The 21,962-nt window shown below is 38.0% G+C and overlaps 2 protein-coding genes across 6 annotated transcripts in view; one reads left to right on the top strand and one right to left on the bottom strand.

Annotated features, from left to right (window-relative positions):
- Positions 1-865, bottom strand: part of CDCA2 (cell division cycle associated 2) — a 48,976-nt gene extending 48,111 nt beyond the window's left edge. Inside the window, exons 1-2 of the mRNA XM_080796956.1 lie at positions 631-865; positions 93-156 (exon numbers count right to left, since the gene is read on the bottom strand). Of these exons, the coding sequence (XP_080653082.1) occupies positions 93-156 (64 nt within the window). The 5' untranslated portion in view covers positions 631-865. The remainder of the gene's footprint in view (positions 1-92; positions 157-630) is intronic.
- Positions 866-1,556: 691 nt separating this feature from the next.
- Positions 1,557-21,962, top strand: part of KCTD9 (potassium channel tetramerization domain containing 9) — a 45,080-nt gene continuing 24,674 nt past the window's right edge. Inside the window, exons 1-6 of one of the 5 annotated variants that reach the window (XM_080797272.1) lie at positions 1,557-1,850; positions 10,833-10,954; positions 13,581-13,624; positions 17,344-17,440; positions 18,056-18,114; positions 18,325-18,453. In XM_080797272.1, coding sequence (XP_080653398.1) covers positions 1,803-1,850; positions 10,833-10,954; positions 13,581-13,624; positions 17,344-17,440; positions 18,056-18,114; positions 18,325-18,453 — 499 coding nt within the window. In that variant the 5' untranslated portion in view covers positions 1,557-1,802. Of the gene's footprint in view, positions 1,851-10,832; positions 10,955-13,580; positions 13,625-17,343; positions 17,441-17,929; positions 18,115-18,324; positions 18,454-21,962 lie in introns of all 5 variants that reach the window. The other 4 variants (XM_080797276.1, XM_080797275.1, XM_080797274.1 and 1 more) reach the window with 4 other exon arrangements.

Here is a 21,962-nt window from a genome sequence, read left to right as displayed (position 1 = left end):
ACATGTTTCATGGGCTAAACATGCTAAACATCATTATGAAAACAAACACCTAAACCTCGCATTTTACAAGGAGGCAACAGATCACTACATACCATCATGACGAAGAGCAGGCTCCTTGGTTTCAAGAGGCTCGCTGTCTTTGGGGTTGCTATCCATCTAAAAAAAAAAAAAAAAAAAAAAAGAAAGAAAGAAAAGAAACCCCATTTCCAAGATTAAAGATTTGACCAAGATTCTCATTCAAGACTGAATTCTAATCTATACACAATCTATACAGGCATGAAAATAGAGGTCAAGAGGGTATTTTGAGACCTTTAAAAAAAGAGAAATGCAAGAAACTGCTGTTAGGGAATGCAACAAAGCAGACCTCACACTAGAAGCCATGGCTTTTCAACCCTGGCGAACATCTGAATCACCTGGGTACCCTGTTACAGACACAGCTTTGCGGATTCCCAGAAATTCTATTAAGTAAGTCTGGCTGGGCTCCAGGAAACCTGCATTTTAGAAAGCACGCGGGGGGTCCGGCTCAGGTCTCAGGAGGACCACCATCTCCGTGGAGCAGGATAAGTGAGAACACGCTTTTGAGAAGCACGGCCCAGAAGCAGCTCTGCAGGACCAGGGCCCCTGCCCTACCTCTGACTCCCGCAGCTGGGCTCTCCTCCCACTGGCTTTATTTGGGACGTTCCACCGCCTGAGTGTCGTGCAGGTGCTGACGGTTCGCTCGAGAAGGCAACTGTCGGCCGCCAAGCCGGCTGCCGGGAGCTGCCTCGTCCGGCCCGAGGAACTCCAACCCAGCCGTCCGCGATCCCCACCTTCTCCTCCGCCGGCCACGGCCCGCCGCCCGCCGCCAAATTCAAATCGCCGGCTCCGCCTCCTTGGCGTCGGCGTTACTCCAGGAATCTCTACGCCGCCGCTGTCCACACGTGTCCATGCGCACCACGAACTCTCCCGGGCCTGTACCTAGTCCTCCCAGGAGCAGGAGTGGCTTGGTGAGCTCTAGAGAAGCCACCACTAGCTGCGGGTGCCGCGCCAACCAGAGAGGACGGGCTGCTAACCTGTATCCAGGGGGGACTACTTTCCGTGAGAGTCTCGCGGAGGAACCCTTCGGTTAGCCCCATAGCTCCGCCCCCGCTTTGCAATTGGATGCTGCAAACTTCGAAAAGAATCATTGGGCCAATCCTGGCAGAACGAAGGGCGGGCTCTTGCCCAATCATCCAGTCCGGACAGCGGCCGTTTAGTCCGTGGTTTGAGCGAGTGGGAGGAGGCGCTGACTTGTATGGGTCCCTGCTAGCGCTCCACCTCTTTCCTTCCAACCCCGCCTCCCTATGCAGATGAGCTCTACCTGGTATGGGGTTTGCGCCTGCTCAGTAACGCCTAGAGCCGCCGTTCGGCTCCAGGTTGTGCTGATTGGCTGATAACCCTTCCCGTCTGCAAGACTGCAACCTCTCTTCCCTCCCTCCACCTGGGCTGGGTTAGTATGAGCCCACCCAGTGCAGGGCGATAATTGGCTGAGTTCTGGCCGGCGCTGCCGGTTGATTGGTGGAGCTTAGAGTCAGTTTGGGAGAGGTGGGGGAAGGGTCCCAGGCTGACTGAGGAGCCCAGGGGCGGGGTGGGAAGGGAGGACCGGCCAACGCTGGGGTGTGGGACCAGAGTGCGTGCGAGTGTGTCTCTGTAAGAAAAGGAAGGTGGCGAAGGGAGGAGAGTCCGAGTGGGTGGAGGGAGGGGTAGGGCGGGAGAAGAAAAAGGTGGGAGGAGAGCCAGGTGGGAGGGTGGCGACTCACTCAGGACCTAGTGGGGGCAGCGCGATGAGGCGGGTGACCCTGTTCCTTAACGGCAGCCCCAAGAATGGAAAGGTAAGGAGGTCGGTAGGAGTCTGGACGCCTGTGGGGGGAGAGGGCAGCGGAGCGCGGAGCGGGCTGGCAGGGCAGAGGGCTGAAGTTGGGGAGAGGGGCTGGGAGGTGGGCGTGCGCCGGGGTGGAGGACGTCCGGGAGGTGAACGTCGGGTTCCCGCGGCCTCCTCCCAACCCGCGGGATTCCTGGCCGGAGCCTGCCCTTCGACTCCCCCGCCGCCCTGGGGGCCAGCGCAGGTCAGCTTGTGCTTTATGGTTCCCACGTCCAGGTGTGGGTCCTGGAAAGCGGAGGACTCGGAGGGCGAGGGGAGGGCCGCTATCACCTGAGCGCTTGGTGCTGATGTTCCTCTTTCCACCTCCTCCCCGAAGACCCTGCTGCCCCCCACCCCTGGCTGTAGAAGGGCGCTCGTTGCCACCTTGGTGCTGAGTAATGGTCTGCTCCAGAAAGTGGTGGTTAACAACTAAGGCAGACTCGGAAGGTTGATCAGGTAGAAAGAATCAAACTGCCTGTCGGTGGATAAATCAAATATTCTTCTATCCTAGGGCGAATAGAAGATTGAAAATTAAGGACATTTTCTTGATGGTTCCTACCTCTCTTTTAGGGGCCCCAAGCCCCGCCGCCGCCAAACTTACGTACTCACTTTTTTATTTCGCCTTGTTTTATTTAGTTCCTTAGAAGGCTGTCACAAAGGACCAAAATGGGTTGATTTGATTACTAGTTGCTGTGTTAGGCCTTTGTTGAGGGTGTGGTACCAAATGTTTTTTCCAAGGCTGGAGCAAGCCAAAATGAATCCTGTTCCTTCTCAAGCCTCTTGCCCCACCCATGAAACTTGTTCGGCTTCTTTGGAAAATTTGACTGTTCAAGCAGACATTTATGATGTGGCTAAATGACATCTAGAAGTAACTATGCCTTAGAGTCTAAGGTAGAGGTAAATTGACCTCACTATATTATTTGCCAGAATACAATACTTCGTTTCTTGCATATTTTGGAAACAGTACGTTTTTAAATAGTGTAATTATGCCCCGGTATAAAAAATGGCTTTCGAACTACTCTGAAATTTTAAATAAATCTGCTCTAAAAATTTGAACCACGTATAGTTTGTTGACTATAATTTTGTGTTATTCTGATTTTAGAGATTTAATCTATAAAAACAACTGGCATATATTCAAGTTCTTGAGTTTTCATAAATATTACTTCAAAATGTACTTCACAGGGCTCTATTTCTGACCATTAACTTTCTAAACCTGTTTTGTCTGTTAGCTACTAAAATCTAAAACTTACATTGTTACTGGAAGAAAAAATTAGTATAGCCAAACAATTGTAATATGTTCTCAAAAACAGACCTTTGGTTGACCTTTTTATCTAGCATCTCTGTTTCTCTCTGAAAGAGAGAAAAGATGTTTAGACTCAGTCATAAATATTTAACTATGCTCTAATTCTCCTCTGAAACCACTGGATTTTGTTCTTTCAAAGATCAGCGATGTTAATCTTACCATACATATTTTAAAGCTATCTAGTTTTGACCAGATTCGGTTTTGGGGTTTAAATTTTTAAATTTTTAAAAAATATTTTGAAGGGAGTCTCGAAAGATTGAAAAAAACACATCTCAAGTAAATAAAATATATTTATGTTGTGAAGATCATAAAGACCCAAACTGGAGAAAGAATACTAGTATGATTCAATATTAAAAACAGATCATACTATAATCCTTACTACTCAGTTAGAAAACATATTCTTTGCCAAAGTTCTCAGTGTTTCCTCTCTCTCCAGCTGATTAAAAAAAATACTATAATTACTCTTATTTGACAAAAGAGCGCAGAATACGTTAACAGCTTGCATGTTTATGTAAATAACGTGACTAGAGTTAGCCAGGATTGGCGTGATCGTGACACGATGTTCATGAAAGACATGCTGAAACAGAGCACTACTGTTAGAGTTTGAGTTCCCATCCAGCAGTTGGAATATTTGTCACTTTCAATCTCTCCTTATTAACCTAGCTTCTATTTTTGCTTCCTGTTCTAAACTAAAAGATTAGTGTCTGTTTTTTCAAGTAAGTTTCCCTCCTGTAAAGCTGCTTTAGTGGTTGCCAGACTGGGCCCTAAAGCCTGGGCTTGGAGAGGCACAGAGTTACTCCAGGGAACAACATCTTATGCTTACCGTGACTTTTCTATATACTGAATGAACATTAAATGTCACTAGTACCTGCTTTGATGTTGTAGTTGTAGAGAGGGCTGTGCGTGCTCTATCACAGTGCTTGCCAGAATGAGGTAGTACACCACAGAGGATGTGCAAGAGGAGCCAGGGGAGTTTAAGAAGAAATATTACACTTTTTGTTTATATTTTTACCTGGAAATATAAAATCATATGAAAACTTGATTTTTTAATCCGTAAAGACACACATGTTTTCCATTACTGAATGTGTCAGGTGGTCTCAAGTCTACTGAGAGAAGAGAGTGGGTTTATATGTGAAAACTTCTTCCCTGGTTGGTTCACGTTGGTGTATTGTGATGTACTGAAGCATACGAGTGTGGGTTAAGGTTGCATTATCCAGTTTTAACTAAATTAACCTTCACCAAAATGCCAAGTGGCTGTAAAAGATTCCTTCAAAGCTGCAGACTGAACACTGTTACCTGAACACAAGTAAGCAATGAGAAAATGGCAGAGCCACCACTTCTCCAAATATAAACTATGAGATTTGGAAAAGAAAAAAAAAAAATCTCTGGACCTAAGAAGTCCAAAAGTGTCAGGTTTTTTTGTTTTTGTTTTTGTTTTTTAAGATTTACCTATTTATGTGAGTGCACTCGTGCACGTGTGCAAGTGGGGAGAGAGGCAGAGGGAGAGAATCTTTCAAGCAGACTCCCCACTAAGTGCCAGAGCACAAATTAGGGCTCAGTCCCATGATCCTGAGATCATGACCTGATCCAAAACCAAGAGTTGAATGCTCAACTGACTAGACCACCTAGGCACCCCCAAAAGTGCTGAATTTTAAGAAGACTATTTGAAGTCCTATTTAATAGCTGTTATTAACTGTAAGCCACTCCCTAAGTGTACATTGTTCTTTGAAACATAAGCTGATGATGAGATGAGGTCACCCTAATTAGCAAGATGTTTAAAAATATTTTCCAGTATATGAAGACAATAAGATGTTTTTCTTTTCCTTTCTTGTTTGTTTTCAGTGTTTAAAATCAGTTTTACATTTGGCATGATTTCCCTAAATTTAATGATATTTAGAGGATTTTTACTGGCCAGCAGCATATTGAAAGTCGACAAAGGTCCTCATTTGGGAAATCATGTGTTTTTTCTGACCGTGGCATAAACTTTATATATAAGTAAATAAATATACAATAGAAATATTTGAGCACGTGCCCAAAAATGTTTTACTGATGGGGTACATAATCAAAAATGTTTGAAGGCCATAATTCTAAAAAATTGTCATCTTCAAATTTGTTTTTTTAGTTGCTCCAAAAGGATCAGTGTATCCTCTCATCCTTTCTCCGTATGCCTCAGAATTCCCATTTTTCTCTTTTTAATATTCTCTGTAAATAGCATTAAGGAATTTGAAATGACTCAGACATCTGAATGTTGTAAGTGGCTTCTTAGTAACTAATGTCAGCTCAAAATTTCTGTATGTTTTGAACAGGAGTTGCTTTAACTTCAGAATATTCAGTAATAGGCTATGCAAGTCACAGACCTTTTTATACTTTATTTTTTAGCCAGAACTTACTGAGTACCATCTTGTACAAGGAACCATGCCAGCTCACTGCAGACATAATGGGATGTGAGATAGATCTTCTATACTGATGTTTACACTCTTTATCCAGGACATTATTGTTTTCTTCTGGCTTTGATATTAGGTCAGAAATGTTGTTGATGTAAAGTATCCAGATTTGAATCCATTATATTAAGTTGAAGAAAGATGAAGTCTATGTGACCTTTGCCTATTGAAATCTAAACATTAATAAGAACTTTGCTCTTCAACTTTAAAACATTTAAAAAATACATTTGATACATATAAAGAATATTAATATGCATAATACTTAAGAGGAAAATAATATACCAAATATCAGTAAACCTGCCACACAACATAAGAAAAAATATATTACCAAAACTTAATGTGCTTATTCACTTTCCTATCCCCCTGCTTAACTGTGAAGTCAGCTAATTTCATGAATGCTGTATTTTTCTTTGCTTTGTGTCTTTAATAGTTCAGTTATATATAGTTAGTTATATATATATTTTTTAAATTTGTTATATACATCTTTAATAGATCTAACTGATTTGTATAAATATATATAACTGAACTGTATATTTGTCATCTTTGGGACATATCCTAAATGGATGTCATATGTAATATCTTTGGACTTAGATTTTTCATTCAATATAGTATTTCTAAGATTACTTCCATAATGTTACACATAGTTTAGTTATTTTTGCTGCTTTATAATAGTCCATTGTGTACAAGCACTATCGCATTTTATCCATCCTCCTGTCAGTGGACATTTTGGGTTGTTCATTTCTTTATATTTTGCTATTAAATTAACAGTGTTGCCATGAATATTCCTGTGTAGGTATCCTGTTGCACACATGCAAGCATTTTTCTAGGGCAGTGGATTGCAAACTTTAGCATGCATTGGGATCCGTTGGAGGAATGGAGAAAACACATTGCTGGGCTCCATCCTCAGTGCTTCAGATTCAGTAGAGCTAGGATGGGGCTAGGAATTTGAATTTCTAACATATTTCCAAGGTGAGCCTAATGCTGCCAATATGGGGACCACACTTTTTTTTTTTTTTTTAAAGATTTTATTTATTTGAGAGAAAGAGAGAAAACATGAGCAGGGGGAAGGGCAGAGGAAGAATCTGGCTCCACTTTCCTCCCCCTGCTCGATTTGGGGCTCTATCCTAGATCCCAGTACTCCAGGACCATGACCCAAGGTGATGGCAGCTGCTTAGCCTACTGAGCCACCCAGGCACCCCTAGGGACCACATTTTTGAGAACCAGTGCTCTGTGAATATAAGTTGTACTAGCAGTTGACCCTTGAACAATATGGATTTGAACTACACAGGTCCACTTATGTGTAGATTTTTTTTTTTATAAATACCGTATAGTACTATGAATTATATTTTCTCTAGCACACTTTGTTATAAAAACAGAGTAACATAACTTAAACAGTATGTATTAATTGACTGTTATTGCTATGACTTCTGATCAATAGTCGGCTGTTAGTAAAGTGTTTGAAGAGTCAGAAGTTATATGTGGATTTTTAACTACACAGGAGAGGGGGAGTTGGTGCCCCCAAACCCTGCATTGTTCAAGAGTCAACTGTATTGGGTGTTAGGTATATGAATGTTTAATTTTTTAAAATGCCAAATTGTTTTTCAGAGTTATTGCAGTAATTTTATATCCCACCAGCATTGCATAAACCTTCCCACTGATCCACATCCTCCTCAATGTCTGATAGTCTCAAGACTTTTTAATATTTAATATTTTAATATTTGCCTTCTTGACCTAAGGTTATGTTCTCTTTTTTAGGAACAAAATAATTTTAAAATATGTGGAATTTAAGAAACAAGACAAAGAGGAAAGGGGAAAAAGAGAAGCAAACCAAGAAACAAACTTAACTATAGAGAACAAACTGATGGTTACCAGAGGGGAGGCAGGTTGGGGGTGGGTGGGTGAAATAGGGAATGGGGATGAAGGAGTGCACTTACGATGAGCACCAGGTGTTGTATGCAAGTATTGAATCACTATATTGAACACCTAAAACTAATGTTAAACTGTTAACTAACTGAAATTTAAATAAAAACCAGCCCCCCCCCCATTTTAAGTGTATTAATTAAAAGTGTAGGTAGAGTAAATTGAGTTCTGTGTTTAGTAATTGTGATTGATGGTTTGGTTAAATAAATCAGCCTGCATAAATTGAATAAGTATTTTTTGATAGTATATTAGTTAATAGATAATATGGGCATCAAGAAAAAATGCTTTATGTACATTTTATGTAATTTTTAAATTTGAATAACATAGGTTACAATTTGAAAATGGTGTTTAAAGGCAAATTAAAACTCACTAAACTGATATGCCCTCCTAGACACAGTATAACATTGGCTTTCCCAGTTGGTAGATGGCTTTCACTTGTCTTGGGGTCTGAAATTTAGAAAGGATTAAGTTAAATAGTAGCATAATATGGTGACCATTAACTTAACTAGAAGCACTTCTCAATTTACTCCATAGAATGTTTCCATTCTAAGTATAGTGCCTTATTTATTAAAGTGGATAATCCCGGTAACTTGAGAACTCCAGGTCCACCCTGGGGAGCATACCACACAGAAAGCAAATAACCATTCTTAGCATGATCATTTTACAGATGCTTGGCCTCTCTGAGGACTAAAATAAGCTTAGTATATAACAAAGCTCATATCTATGATATACAGGATTTTCATTGCTGCTTTCTCCCCAACAAAGCTGTTGCATAAAGAAAGGTACATGAGCCAGTCTATTAGAGACTTTCTTATCAACTTAAAATGTTTTCCAAGCCTATCACATTTTTATGTTGGTATATATCTATTTTTAAATTAGATATTCTGATTGGTTCATATGAAAGACAGATTTTGAATATTATGTTTACTATATAATTCCATCTTATTTGTTAGTATGCTCAAGAAAGTAAAGCTAAAGTGATCTGATTAAAAAACAAATGCCAAAAATGCCCTCCAAATGAAAAATAAGAGTGGAGCCCAACTTGAAGGCAGTTTTCAAATCTACAGAACTGTGAGATTTCTTGCAATAATTTCACTACTACTTTCTCTAATTGCTGGCCTTTTGATTATTTCATTTAGAGGAACATGTCAGTTGCATAACATCGATACATTAAATTTTCATCCATTTTGTGATATGGCTGGTTGAGGGAGAGGAGTGAAAAGAAATGTTGGGGGAGAAAGTTGATGTTCTAGCAAGGAGAGGATAATGTCAGGCCAACTAAAGCCATGTAAAGATATATAAGAAGCAAAGGTCAATTAGAAACTTCTTACATAATGGCAACTATGACAAGAATGCTGAAATTTATAGGATTTTCTTACTCTCCCCTGGCAGTTTCCAGACTGTAAAAGTCGATTTACATTCGCTTTGGTCAGTCTCTTGTGTTTCTATGATTTTGATTTTCTGTTTTCTCTTCACACCCTTTCTCTGCCCAGATGGGTTTGCTGCACATAATGCCTTATGTTTTTTCTCTTCCTTTTCTCCCAGGAACATGTATCTGCAGTAACAGAATTCCAGGCTCTATTACAGAGGTGAAAAAATGATAGGAAATAAAGGAGACATATTTTATTCAGGTTTCAGTTATGTATGGCATGTCTGCTGTGTTGAGACACTGCTAAGTGCTTTCCATTATTTTTTTTTTAACCATGGCAAGATATACATAACATAAAAGTTACCATTTTAGCCATTTTTAAGCATACAATTCATTGGCATTAAGTACATTCACAGTGTAACCTCACCCCTACTTCTAAAACTTTTTTATCATACCTAGTAGAAACTACATATAAACAATGACTTTCCAATTCATCCTCCCCCCTGGTAATCTTTATTCTACTTTCTGCCTCTATGAATTTGCCTATGTCATATAAGTGGGATTACATAATATTTGCCCTTTTATGCGTCTTGCTTAGTTAGCATATGGCTTCAGGATTCATCTGTGTTGTAGCATGTATCAGAATTTCATTCCTTTTAATAGCTGAATAATATTCCATTGTGTGCATTTACCACATTTTGTTTATCTGTTCATCTGTTAAGGACACTTGGATTGTGTATGACTTTTAATCCACCTACATCCCATTAAAATTGTGCTTGCCTACGACCCTTCCCTAGAATTCCCCAGCTTGCTGTAGTTATCTGTCCTTTCATCTTTATTATCCAAGAGAAGACAGTTGGGAATCTGAGTACTCTGCCATGAAGATTGCACACTTCCTTATTGGCAAACAATTCCCTCTATACCCTGCTATTCATTTCATTTATTTAACTGAAAATTCAAGGTCTACTAAACTCCAGTCACTGGTAAACAAAGGGATCGGCCTTGTTTCTTATTTCATATGGCACTTTGATCCAGTATCCCATGGGAAGTTGATTGACTGTTCATTCTTCATGTTCAGCCTCTCATCTATGTTTTATTCTTAATTTTCAGTGATCCTAACTGATAATGGTAATGCTATACAATTCAGCCACTGGGAGCCCATAGTTAAAATTATACTGGAGCAAAAAACAACTTAACTACATGTAGAGATTCTCAGCCCCCCCACCCATGCATTTGCATTGCTCCTGCATCTATCAGACTGTGCCTGATGTAAAGCAGGAGAGAACAATTCACTGTATCCCAGCTGTTGGCTGTATTTAGAATGTTAGCTAAAATCTGGCTTTTACAATATCAGTAGTTACCGAAGAATTAAATAAATGAAGTGGGAAGTTGTTGCTTTTCACATGGTGGTTGATGTAGTAAATGTTATCATAAACAGTAAATCATTCCTATTTTTAAAATAAACCATTCCTATAACAAAGGAATAACATAAAAGCAATATTATAGAGACTTAATAGGTCTCAGGCACTTTGCTAAGCTCATACCATGCAGTAACTCATTTCATCCTCATGATCTGATGTCGGTGTGACTTTTATTCATTTTTGGTTAAAGCAGCAGAAGCATGAAGAAGTTAATTTGTCTCGTGTCGACAGCTAGAGGATATCAGAATCTACATGCAGGTGTGGGTCTGTCTTCAGAACTAGAGCGTTATTTAACATAAGATAGTAGATTATTTTCATGCAGAGATGATTTCTTACACTCTAATTTTGGATTTCAGCAATATTAGATGTAAGAACTTCTCAAAATCTCCTTTTATTTGATAGTCTTGTTTTTAGTCCTGTTTATAGTATGGTGGTTTATAATTTGTAAATAATGAAATTCATTATATAAGTTGTCCAAATTAATCTGGTGTGTTCACAGGTGGTCGCTGTGTATGGAACTTTATCTGATTTGCTTTCTGTGGCCAGCAGTAAACTCGGCATAAAAGCCACCAGTGTGTATAATGGGAAAGGTGGACTGATCGATGATATTGCTTTGATCAGGTAACCTTCACCTTCTTATAAGCTGTCTACAGTGTTCCCTCAGCATCTTGGTGCTCTGCTGTTTCCCTTAGGCGGTAGTTTAATTACTAGTAAGAATACAGAATTTTGGCAAATGATTGCCTAAAATTTGCTCTTTAGAATTTAAGTAATTTAGACTTCTACTATATGGTAGAAGATCCTCAGTACATTCCAACAATATTCTGATAGTCTTTCTGCATATTTCATACATGGAATTTTTTTCTTTCTGTTATTAGAGGTGGATCTAATAGGACGTGCAGTTCAGGAGGGGTGTCAAAATTTATTTTGGTATTATAGAATTGATGTACATACATTAACTCATGACTTGATTGCCTCTGAACATGTGTTTTCGTAAGATAAATTCAAAATGTTGATCCTTCTCTACTTGTTATACAAATAGTCCTCACAGCGAATCAGGCCAATTTGCTAAATGACTAAGTTCATCAAAAAAAGCCAGTTCATCAAAAATCAGTTTGCAAATGACCAATTTGCCCAGTGTTTTCCAGTTGTTAATTTCACCACATTTTTATAAAAAGTTTTTTATTTATTCATTTGAGAGAGAGAGAGAGAAGCAGGCTCCCTGCTGAGGCAGCCTGGAACCTGATGTGGGGCTCAATCCCAGGACCTGGAGATCGTGACCTGAGCTAAAGGGACACCTAACCATCTTAGCTACCCAGGCACCCCTCACCACATCTTTTCTACTTCTTTTCCCACCGGCTTATAATCTGGGTTTGGCTAATACCCATTTAGCATGTTTCAAAATTCAATGCCTAGAACTTTTGACTCTGAAGACATGCATTTTTTTAATGTTAGAAATCTGATCTCTTTAATTTTATATGCTCCTGCTTATCAGTTCAGTTCATTTCCTAAGAATGCTTTGAATTTCATAAACCTTACAAGGACCTACTTTGGTAAAAACTTGCTAAATAAAGTAGAGCTTTTTAAGTAGGGTTAACTCACCAGTGATCACCACCATAGTAATTTTTTTTTGTTAGGTTTTGTTTTTGTTTTTAAATATCCCAGGCAGATCTATCTCCTTAAAACAAATATTAGTTTACCTCATTCCATCTTCATAGGATCATAGAATTTTGAAGCAAGAAGAGGCTTGAGAAAGAAAATGGGAAGGGAATGCTAAATACTGACTCTACCCAAGTCACTTCCATTTAATTGGCAAGACATGGGATTTTTTTAAATGATGGTATGAAGATAATGATGCGCTGAATTATATTAGCTAATACAAAAATACAAAGCTAATTCAAAGTTTAGTTTTCATTTAAACTCCGGTCGGAATGACCTTTCAACATAATATACTGCTTTGGAGGGTAATCGCTCCTAATCTCATTTTATAAATGAGGAAACTAAACATCTGAGAAGTTCAGTGTCTTACCTGGGTCACACAGTTTAGTAGTTGATTTTTGTTAATGAGAAGAAAACAGATGTTTATACTAGTCTTTTTTTTTTTTTTTTAAAGATTTTATTTACTTATTTGACAGATAGAGATCACAAGTAAGCAGAGAGGCAGGCAGAGAGAGAGGAAGGGAAGCAGGCTCCCCGCTAAGCAGAGAGCCCGATGTGGGGCTCGATCCCAGGCCCCTGAGATCATGACCTGAGCCAAAGGCAGAGGCTTTAACCCACTGAGCCACCCAGGTGCCCCTTCATACTAGTCTTAAAAAGTTAATTGGCATAGTGATTAAGTAGAAGAGATTGTAGACTTAAAAGATATAGCTTTAAAATCCAAATGAATTAGAATTTCTTAGTTTTTTCAACATCTGTCTCCCAGCTTCTTTCTGTTTTGATAGATAATTGAGTCTCATTGTTGGATGATTTGCATCAACCTAAATTTCTCCTTAACCCAGATGCTGCCTCTAAGAAACATTCAGTGTATTCCTATGATGCCTTATAGGAAATAAAAATTTCTACAACATAGGTGGTCAGAACTGAAGCCTTCTGAACTAGAAAATATCTACTTGATTAAGAACTGGTGGCTCACAGTATAATCTCTAATCATTTATTTGCGCTAATGGTGAGATATATTGAGGTAGGGGAGTAGAATATGCACTGATAATCTAGAATTTTGGATTATATACAATCATTTTACTTTTGGGTGTGTGGTGGGTGTTAATGAGTTTTTATAGCGGAGTTCTGATTGCAATTTTACTCTTCCTAAATGTAACATAAAAATGTATTTTCATTTCCAGAGCACAGAGCAGCTGATGATTTAGAAGAAAAACCCAATAATTTATTTAGGGTTATAGAATTAAAGTAAAAAAAGAAGAGTTGGCAGTGCCTTTGATCATATCCCTTGAGCATGAGAGTATGTTCTCCAGTTGATAAGAAAGCTGTGAATTCACATGATTTGCATAGTGGGTTTTGTTTTATTTTTACCATTTTAAAAGTTCTTCCATGTGCAGGACCTTATTTGAATTTAAATCCAAAGACCGTTAAGTCAAGAAGTTAAGCAAAGCACTGGAAACTTAGTTTCTTTGCAATATAGATTGATAGCAAAACGTGTCTTCTGCATAATTCTAAGGTATAGGTCCTCTAGTCAACTGATAAGTAATGTGATTTCTGGATTTTGATGGTGGCTTTTAAATTTTGATTTTCCCAGGGATGATGATGTTTTGTTTGTGTGTGAAGGAGAACCATTTATTGGTAAGTGACTTCCTTACAAGCCAATTTTATCTGCCAAAATGAAAAAAATGGCAAATATTTTTACATGCACTGACTAAGCTTAATTGAAGAGGATCTCAGGACAGCATTCAGATCTTCATACCTTTTTTTATTCTAAATTGGGTGTGTGTTGAAGTAAAGTTTTAATTTGAATTATATTATCATATTTTAGTATGGATACCTCATCTTTTACATGCCTTTAAAATGCACTAGAATTGCACAGGTTCATCAAAAATGACATGATAAGGTCATTTTGATTGTGGAAATACCACTTTTTTTCTGATATGTTCTCCTTGAGAGTAATTGTCCCAATTCCTGTAAGTGTTAGGTTATAGAATTTTGAGTGTGCACAGCTTGCATAAGTTAGCATTTGACAGTCATTCACAGTGGTCATATCAGATCAGTCAAAATGACTTGATATCAACCACATACACAGACACATAGGCTACTTTTTGATTTGGAAGAAAGCTTATACAGTTGTGCATCTCAAAAAGAGCCTAAGGCTTAAATAACATCACTGTTCTTTAATGAGTATTTGATATATTTAGGTCCATACAATCTGACCCTGAATATTTAATAATTTGTGTAAGCCATGACAGTAATTGTACTTGGTGAGCGGAGGGAATTCTCAGGATCATCACACAGGCAGTTGCCAAATTAGAAGTAAGTACATTCTCTTCTCTGTCTTTATCTTAAGACAATGAGCACAAATTTTTCCACATCTTTTATCCATTAGCTTAAAAATATTTAGCAGGCAGTGGTCACTTAATTGGTTCATTGTACACATACAAACAAAAAGTAATCAAATAATGTTTTTGTCTTACCATTTTGAACTTCTGGATTTAAAAATATTTGGTATGTTTTCATGCTTTGCGTTTATGGATGCTTACATTGTTTTACATTTGACTGGAGGAAACCTCTTCAACTCCTTTTATTACAACCCCATTGGTCTTTTATAGCTTCCTTACTATCTGGAATAACAAGGTATTCATCTTATACTTCTGTTGCAGACCCAGATCAATATGTTTTCCAAGAAACCTTAATGTCTTTTAGTAGGAAATGTCATTTCAAAACACAGTCTGGGTGCCAGACAGGCTCATTGCTACTGGGTTCATTATTTTTCCTAGGCTTTTTGGTAGACAGAGTTGAAAATACATAGCTAGCTAGAAATGAAATTTATGTGCAATATATGATAAGAAGGTTTATATAATATATGGCATTATAAGAGAGAGGTAAAATTTCTCCTGGGTTCATACTCACTCATACTTTGGTTTATAATCAGGATTGTAAGATTTTTATTTAACCTTCTCTGTCTTACACCTATATCTCCTTTCATCCATATCAATAATTCTGGCTTGGGGAAATGATAGAATTATGTCACTTAAGTACTCATTTCATCCCACACAAAACACACATAAAAGTGTCAGTATCAATTCCAATAGTTTCAGTACCAATATGAATCCTAAAGACAGGTAAACATTTTTTTGGAAATGCTCATTGCTTTCTTTCCTTACTTAAAAAATAATTGTATTGTTTCTACATTATCAGCTTACATAGCCATTATATACTATACTCTCTCTTAAAACTGTCACTTAGCTTTACTCTTTCAAATGTATTTAATGCTCACCCCCAATCCTTATGTTGATGCCTCCAATGGTTGTCTGAAACTTATTTTCTAGTAGATTCTTTACAAAGAACTTCCAAGAGGAACAATGGTCTCTGACATCTCACATGTTAATAACAGTTTGTGGCTTCTATTTTTGAAAATCAGTTTGACTGGATGTAAAATCATATGTCAAAACTGAACAAATTGAAAACTTTAATGATGTTTGTTTTATTGTATATCAGTTATCTCTCAACTAGGCTGTTAAAAAAAATCCTTGGTTCACATTTTCTTTCTTCAGCTATCTTAAATATGTTGTACTCTGTCTTATTCTGGCATAAAATGTTCATGTCCAAAAAATATCATTCATAATGATTATTTTTCCTAGGTCACAAAGGATTATTCTCTTTCTTTAAAGAACAGTAATTTTGGTAGACTTTTTCTGAGTATTCTGAGCTGATTCTCTCTGTCTGATAAGTGGTGGACCCTGTCAATATATACTTTCAAATCTTCTTTTAATTTCAGAAAAGTTTTCTTGAACTCTAAATTATGCATTTATTTTGTCCCCCTGCTTTAATTTTCTTTCAGTACTCCTATTGTTTGTATGTTGGATATTCTACACCTGTCTTCTATATCGGAAATCTTCTCTGCAATCCTTTTCATCTCTTCCTTCATTTCTTATTATTTTAAAAGTTGTCCTCTTTTTCATCTTTTCTTTCCCTTAAGGTATTACCTGTTTATTCTCTCCTGTGTTTCTTCTAGTGTAGTTTCATTTCTGAATTAGGTTTGTTGTTTTTTTTTAAGATTTTATTTACTTATTTGACAGAGAGAGATCACAAGGAGGCAGAGACAGAGGAAGGGAAGCAGACTCCCTGCTGAGCAGAGAGCCCGATGCGGGGCTCAATCCCAGGACCCTGGGATCATGACCTGAGCCGAAGGCAGAGGCTTTAACCCACTGAGCCACCCAGGCCCCCTGAATTAGGTTTTCATCGTAGTTCTCATTCTCTCCTCTGAGTTCTCTCACCTCATTTGTGAATTTTGTAATTCTGGGTTATGTTCTTTTCATATTTTGTATTATTTACTACTTTTAGCATGTTTGGAATATTTGGTAATAGTTTTTATCTATTTTGGGGGCATTTCTTTCTGGCACATTTTCATTGTCTATAGGGATATAATTCTTATTCTTTGAAAAAAAATTTTTTTAAGATTTTATTTATTTATTTGATAGAGAGAGATCACAAGTAGGCAGAAAGGCAGGCAGAGAGAGAGGGAGAAGCAGGCTCCCTGCTGAGCAGAGAGCCCGATGTGGGGCTCGATCCCAGGACCCTGGGATCATGACCTGAGCCGAGGGCAGAGGCTTTAACCCACTGAGCCACCCAGGCGCCCCTCTTTGAAAATTTTTGTATGAGATTTTCTGTTGCCCGTTTAACGTGAAATTGTTTCCTTTAACTTGAGAAGGGAGAGCTAACTTAGGGAAGGTTTTCTAATTTCACGGCTCTGAAGTTCACTTTTCTGTTATTTGTGTGATGTATTAAAAAATATGTAAGTCACCTTCTGATGTATTCTGGCTGTTTTAGACCTTTTTAACTTTTATTTGGACTCCCTTCTCTTTTGTCTCTGTCTTTGTTCTGTTCAGCTTGGGTTCTTTTTCCAGCATCTTATCCTTGGTGTATTGGGCTTTGTCCTAGAAGGGAATTTTGGCTGGTGGGTTTTGAGGTTCATTTCTAGCCTCCTCAGATCTTATTGCAAACTACTTGCTTCACCCACCCATGGATTGAACATACCCCTTCCACTTTCAGTCCGCTATTCTCAAATAGATTTGCCAAGCTTTGAAGTGAGTATGGATTACTTTGAAATTCTTAGGTTCATCACCTAACCTGTTGTTTCTATCAGCTTCTTCCTTCAAAGATGCTGATTCCATAGTGCTCTTGTATCTGTGGGATTACCTTATCGGTTTTGTCTTAAATGCTATCGATGCATCTCTAGTAGCTCTGTTAAGCTTTTATGTATGTTTTTACTGTCAAAGTTGAAGCTTATTGCCATCTTCCCCATTAACTCAATCTTACCTTTTTTATTGTTTTCTACATGTCATTTCTAGATCCTCAGACAGATTCTAAACTACCTGAAGGGTTGTCAGGATCTCACACAGACTGGCTAACCTTAAATGTTGGAGGGCGGTACTTTACAACTACACGGTAGGTGCATGTGAATGTGTGCACAGGTGTGTGTTTGAGGACACTATTGTCGTATTTGTTCTTTCCTTCAGTTTTGCTGATTTCCTTAGACTGTAGTACCTTGTGATCTTAAACCATGTTTTAGAAAGTGTTTTTAAAGTGTAGAAGAATGATTCACAGGTCCTTCCAAAGAAAGCACGAAAGGCATGAACATGCTTTTTAGGTATCAAGTATTTTAGGGTTTTAGAACAGGTTTTTTAGATGTCAGGTAATGAACATGTAACAATTAAAAATGAACAGTATTGAAATTTGTAGCAACTACAACTGCTTATGTTAAAGGGGTAAGAACAAGGCAAGTTTAGGTCAAGAATACTGTGATATAATAGCTTGCTAGAAGGATAGATTAGTGTTTAAGTTAAAGGAACCTAAAACAATATTTGAATCAAAGGAAATGCCAGATTAGAAGGGATTTTGACAAGTGGCAACTTACTGCACATTTTTGTTTCCCAGCATTACTCCTACCAGGTTATAGCATGCATCTTTTTGAGAGAGCAGCTGGGATCAAGTATACTCTTGACTTATATGTTTGTTTATAAAGACAAATGGAGAAATCAATTTTTTTCCCTGAATTCTTAGGAGCACTTTAGTGAATAAAGAACCTGACAGTATGCTGGCCCACATGTTTAAGGACAAAGGTGAGTGCAACACATTGTTTTCACATTTTGTGAGATCTCTTTATAGCTGTATTGGATTAACTCTTGTCCTTCTATACTTTTTAATGATACCAATAATTTTTACACGAGTGAAAACTTACTAGTATATTATACAGTTTTTCTTCCTAAATTTCTAACTTTCGTTATTGTTCATGGGGGGGGGGGGTTCTCTTCACTATAATGGTGACACAGGTGTCTGGGGAAATAAGCAAGATCATAGAGGAGCTTTCTTAATTGACCGAAGTCCTGAGTACTTTGAACCCATTTTGAACTACTTGCGTCATGGACAGCTCATTGTAAATGATGGCATTAATTTATTGGGTGAGTTTTTATGATTCCTCACATTTTTGTAAAGTTGAGATTTTTAAATTTTGTTTCCACTTGCAGGGTAATATTAGTAACATAATATGTTTTCATAAAACGAAAGTATATCTTTTCCACTTTTAAAACTAAAATTTTTTTATACATATGAGTATATATAGGTATGGAAATAGATGTAGGCACAGATACAGTCTTTGTGTATATGGGTATATGTCTAACCCATAAATTCTGGTTTTAGATTCTAAAGAGATTTAGATTTTATCACAAGGGACTTTAAGTGATTTTGTTGTTGTTTTTAATCAAATTGTGACTGACTTCACTTCAAGTTATGCACCTTCCCATCATGTTGAGACATAGGGTCATCAAAAGGGGAAATTATCTTCAGAATCATAAGACTGGATTAGAATCTCAATTCTACAACTTACTAGAATTTTAACTTGGGGGAATTCTCTCTTGAGTCTACTTTGAAAATAGAGTATTAAAAATATGGTCATCCCTGACTACATCACAGGATTTTCACATCATAGAGATGATGTCAGCCAGATCCCTTATAAAGCAGTAGATGCATCTTCAAAGCTCATGGGCCTCTACGTGACTAAATTTGGTGTGACTTGATGAGTGGTGGGGGTGTGGTGATCTTGAGTGCACATTCCTAGTTAGCTTCCACAGATTGTTGCCATGTAGGAGTGTGGACATAGGGTGTCAGAGCCTTGATTTTTAAAGAAAAGGTAGAAGTCTAAAAGTATATGTGAAATCTTCTTATTTTGAAAATACTGTATGCCAAAAACATGAGAATCAGCCTGGGCTGGTGGTGAGGCAAAGGAGCTAACTTAACAATCTCTGGAGTATGATAGATAACATTCAGTAACTTTCATTGTTGCTATATTAAAGTCTGCATTGCCTTTAAAGCTTACCCATTGCAAAAAATGACCTTATTTGACCTTTCATCTAGCTTCATACCTATTCATTACAAATTCTTTGTTGCTTTCTTATTTTTTACCTACCAACTGTTGCTTAAAACCATGTAAAACCTATTTTTATTTTAGTCATTCTGCAGAAATTATTATTAGAAAAATAAACAATGGTCCTCTGTTGTACAGTCCTTTGCTTTTCAGCAGCTAGACCACTCCTGCTTACACTCTGGTGGCCACTTTTTTTCTGAGGACACTTGAACTTCACTGTGCATCCTATGGGCTCTTCAATGCTTCCTAGTTTAATTTTTCTCTATATCGCTGGTAGCCTTTCATATCCTCCCCACCTGGGAAAGAACATCAGAATTACATATCCATGCGATCCCAGACTTCAGCTATTGCTAAGCTATGCTTGTTCCTTTTTCAGGTTTCTCAGCCATTGTTTTATTTATTCAGTTGTTCAGCAAGCAGAGCTCTGTACTGGATTCATTTTATAAAGCATTACTACTTCTAATTAGTACAAAATCTATCCAGACTCTTTATAACATTTACAGGTTGCCCAACTGATTATATGCTTTACAATAATCCAAACTGACTTATTTACCTTCTACCTCTGTTTACTTAAATGACCTTATTTCTTACTCTTCCTAATTTCTGCTTTCATCAGTGAATATATTTTTCCTTACTTTCATTATTTGTCTTCTGCCTTTAATGACCTTCACTTTTTCCAGTGAATCATGTTGTCCTATTCTGCTACCATTTATCTTCAAAACCTTCTTTTTCTGATTTTTTAAAAATATTTTATTTATTTGAGAGAGAGAGAACACGAGTGGGGAGGAGGGAAAAAGGGAGGGAGAAAAGCAGACTGTCCACTCAGCAAGGAGCCCAGCACAGGGGTCCATCCCAGGACCTTGAGATCATGACCTGAGCTGCAAGTAGACACTTAACTGACTGAGCCACCCAGGCACCCCTCATTTTCTGCTTTAAATTATCTTTCCTTACCTTGTAGGTAAATTTGACTTCAATTATTCTCTAACTTGAAAGCTTTTCTTGCATTACAATATTTTATTTCCTTGAAGTCACAAAAATTTCCGAACACATAAATTTGGTCTAAAGTCACATAAATTTTCTGAACCCCAGTTTGATACAGTAAAAAGAGAATGGTCATAAATGTCAGGAAACATACAATTTAAAAATGATCAAGGTGATCATTTGCCTACCAAGTGCCAAGCATTATACCTAATTATATATTGCATGTCACTCTTTTTGTTTTTTTTAATTAACATAGAATGTATTATTTGCCCCATGGGTACAGGTCTGTGAATCATCAGATCAGACTGACACATTTCACAACACTCACCATAGCACATACCACCCCATGTTCATAACCCAGCCATCCTATCCCTACCACCCCACCATCCACCACCCTCAGTTTGTTTCATGAGATTAAGAGTCTCTTATGGTTTATCTCCCTCTCCATCCCATCTTGTTTCATTCCTTCCCTCCCTACCCCCGACGATCCCTGCCCTGCCTCTCAAATTCCTCGTATCAGAGAGAGCATATGATAATTGTGTTTCTCCAGTAGACTTACTTCACTTACCTATTATCCTCTATTTCCATTCACATTGTTGCAAATGGCAAGATTTCTTTCTTTTTAATGGCTGCGTAGTATTCCATTATATATCGATCTATACCACATCTTCTTTATCCATTCTAGGTTCTTTTCCATAGTTTGGCTAATTGTGGACATGGCTGCTATAAATATTGGGGTGCATGTGCCCCTTCAGATCACTATGTTTGTATCTTTAGGGTAAACACCCAGGACTGTGATAGCAGGGTCATAGGGTAGCTCTATTTTCAACTTTTTGGGGAACCTCCATACTGTTTCCAGAGTGGCTGCACGAGCTTGCATTCCCACCAACATTGTATGAAGATTCCTCTTTCCCCACCTCCTCACCACATCTTTCCTTTCCTGACTTAATTTTAGCCATTCGGACTGGTGTGAGGTGGTATCTCACTGTGGTTTTAATTTGTATATCCCTGATGCCTAGTGATGTTGAGCACCTTCTCATGTGTCTTTTGGCCATTTGGATGTCGTCTTTGTAGAAATGTCTGTTCATATCTTCTGCCCATTTCTTGATTGGATTATTTGTTCTTTGGGTGTTGAGGTTGAGAAGTTCTTTATAGATTTTGAATACTAGACCTTTATCTGATACATCATTTGAGAATATCTTCTGCCATTCTGTTGGTTGTCTTATGATTTTGTTGACTGTTTCCTTTGCTGTGCAAAAGTTTTTGATCTTGATGAATTCCAGTAGTTCAAAAATGAACTACTTGCTTCCCTTGCTTCCCTTACTTCCTTGCCTTTGGCAATTGCTTCCCTTGCCTTTGGCAATGTTTCTAGGAAAAGTAGCTGTGGCTGAGGTCAAAGAGGTTGCTGCCTGTGTTCTCCTCAAGGATTTTGATGGATTCCTGTCTCACATTGAGGTCTTTCATCCATTTTGAGTCTAATTTTGTGTGTGGTGTAAGGAATCGGTCCAGTTTCATTCTTCTACATGTGGCTGTCCAGTTTTCCCAACACCATTTGTTGAAGAGACT

The sequence above is a fragment of the Martes martes genome, assembly GCF_963455335.1.
Source record: "Martes martes genome assembly, chromosome: 2".
In the NCBI taxonomy this organism is placed as follows: Eukaryota; Metazoa; Chordata; class Mammalia; order Carnivora; family Mustelidae; genus Martes; species Martes martes.
Note: the sequence above shows the minus strand (reverse complement) of the source record. Positions and strands in the feature narration are given on the sequence as shown.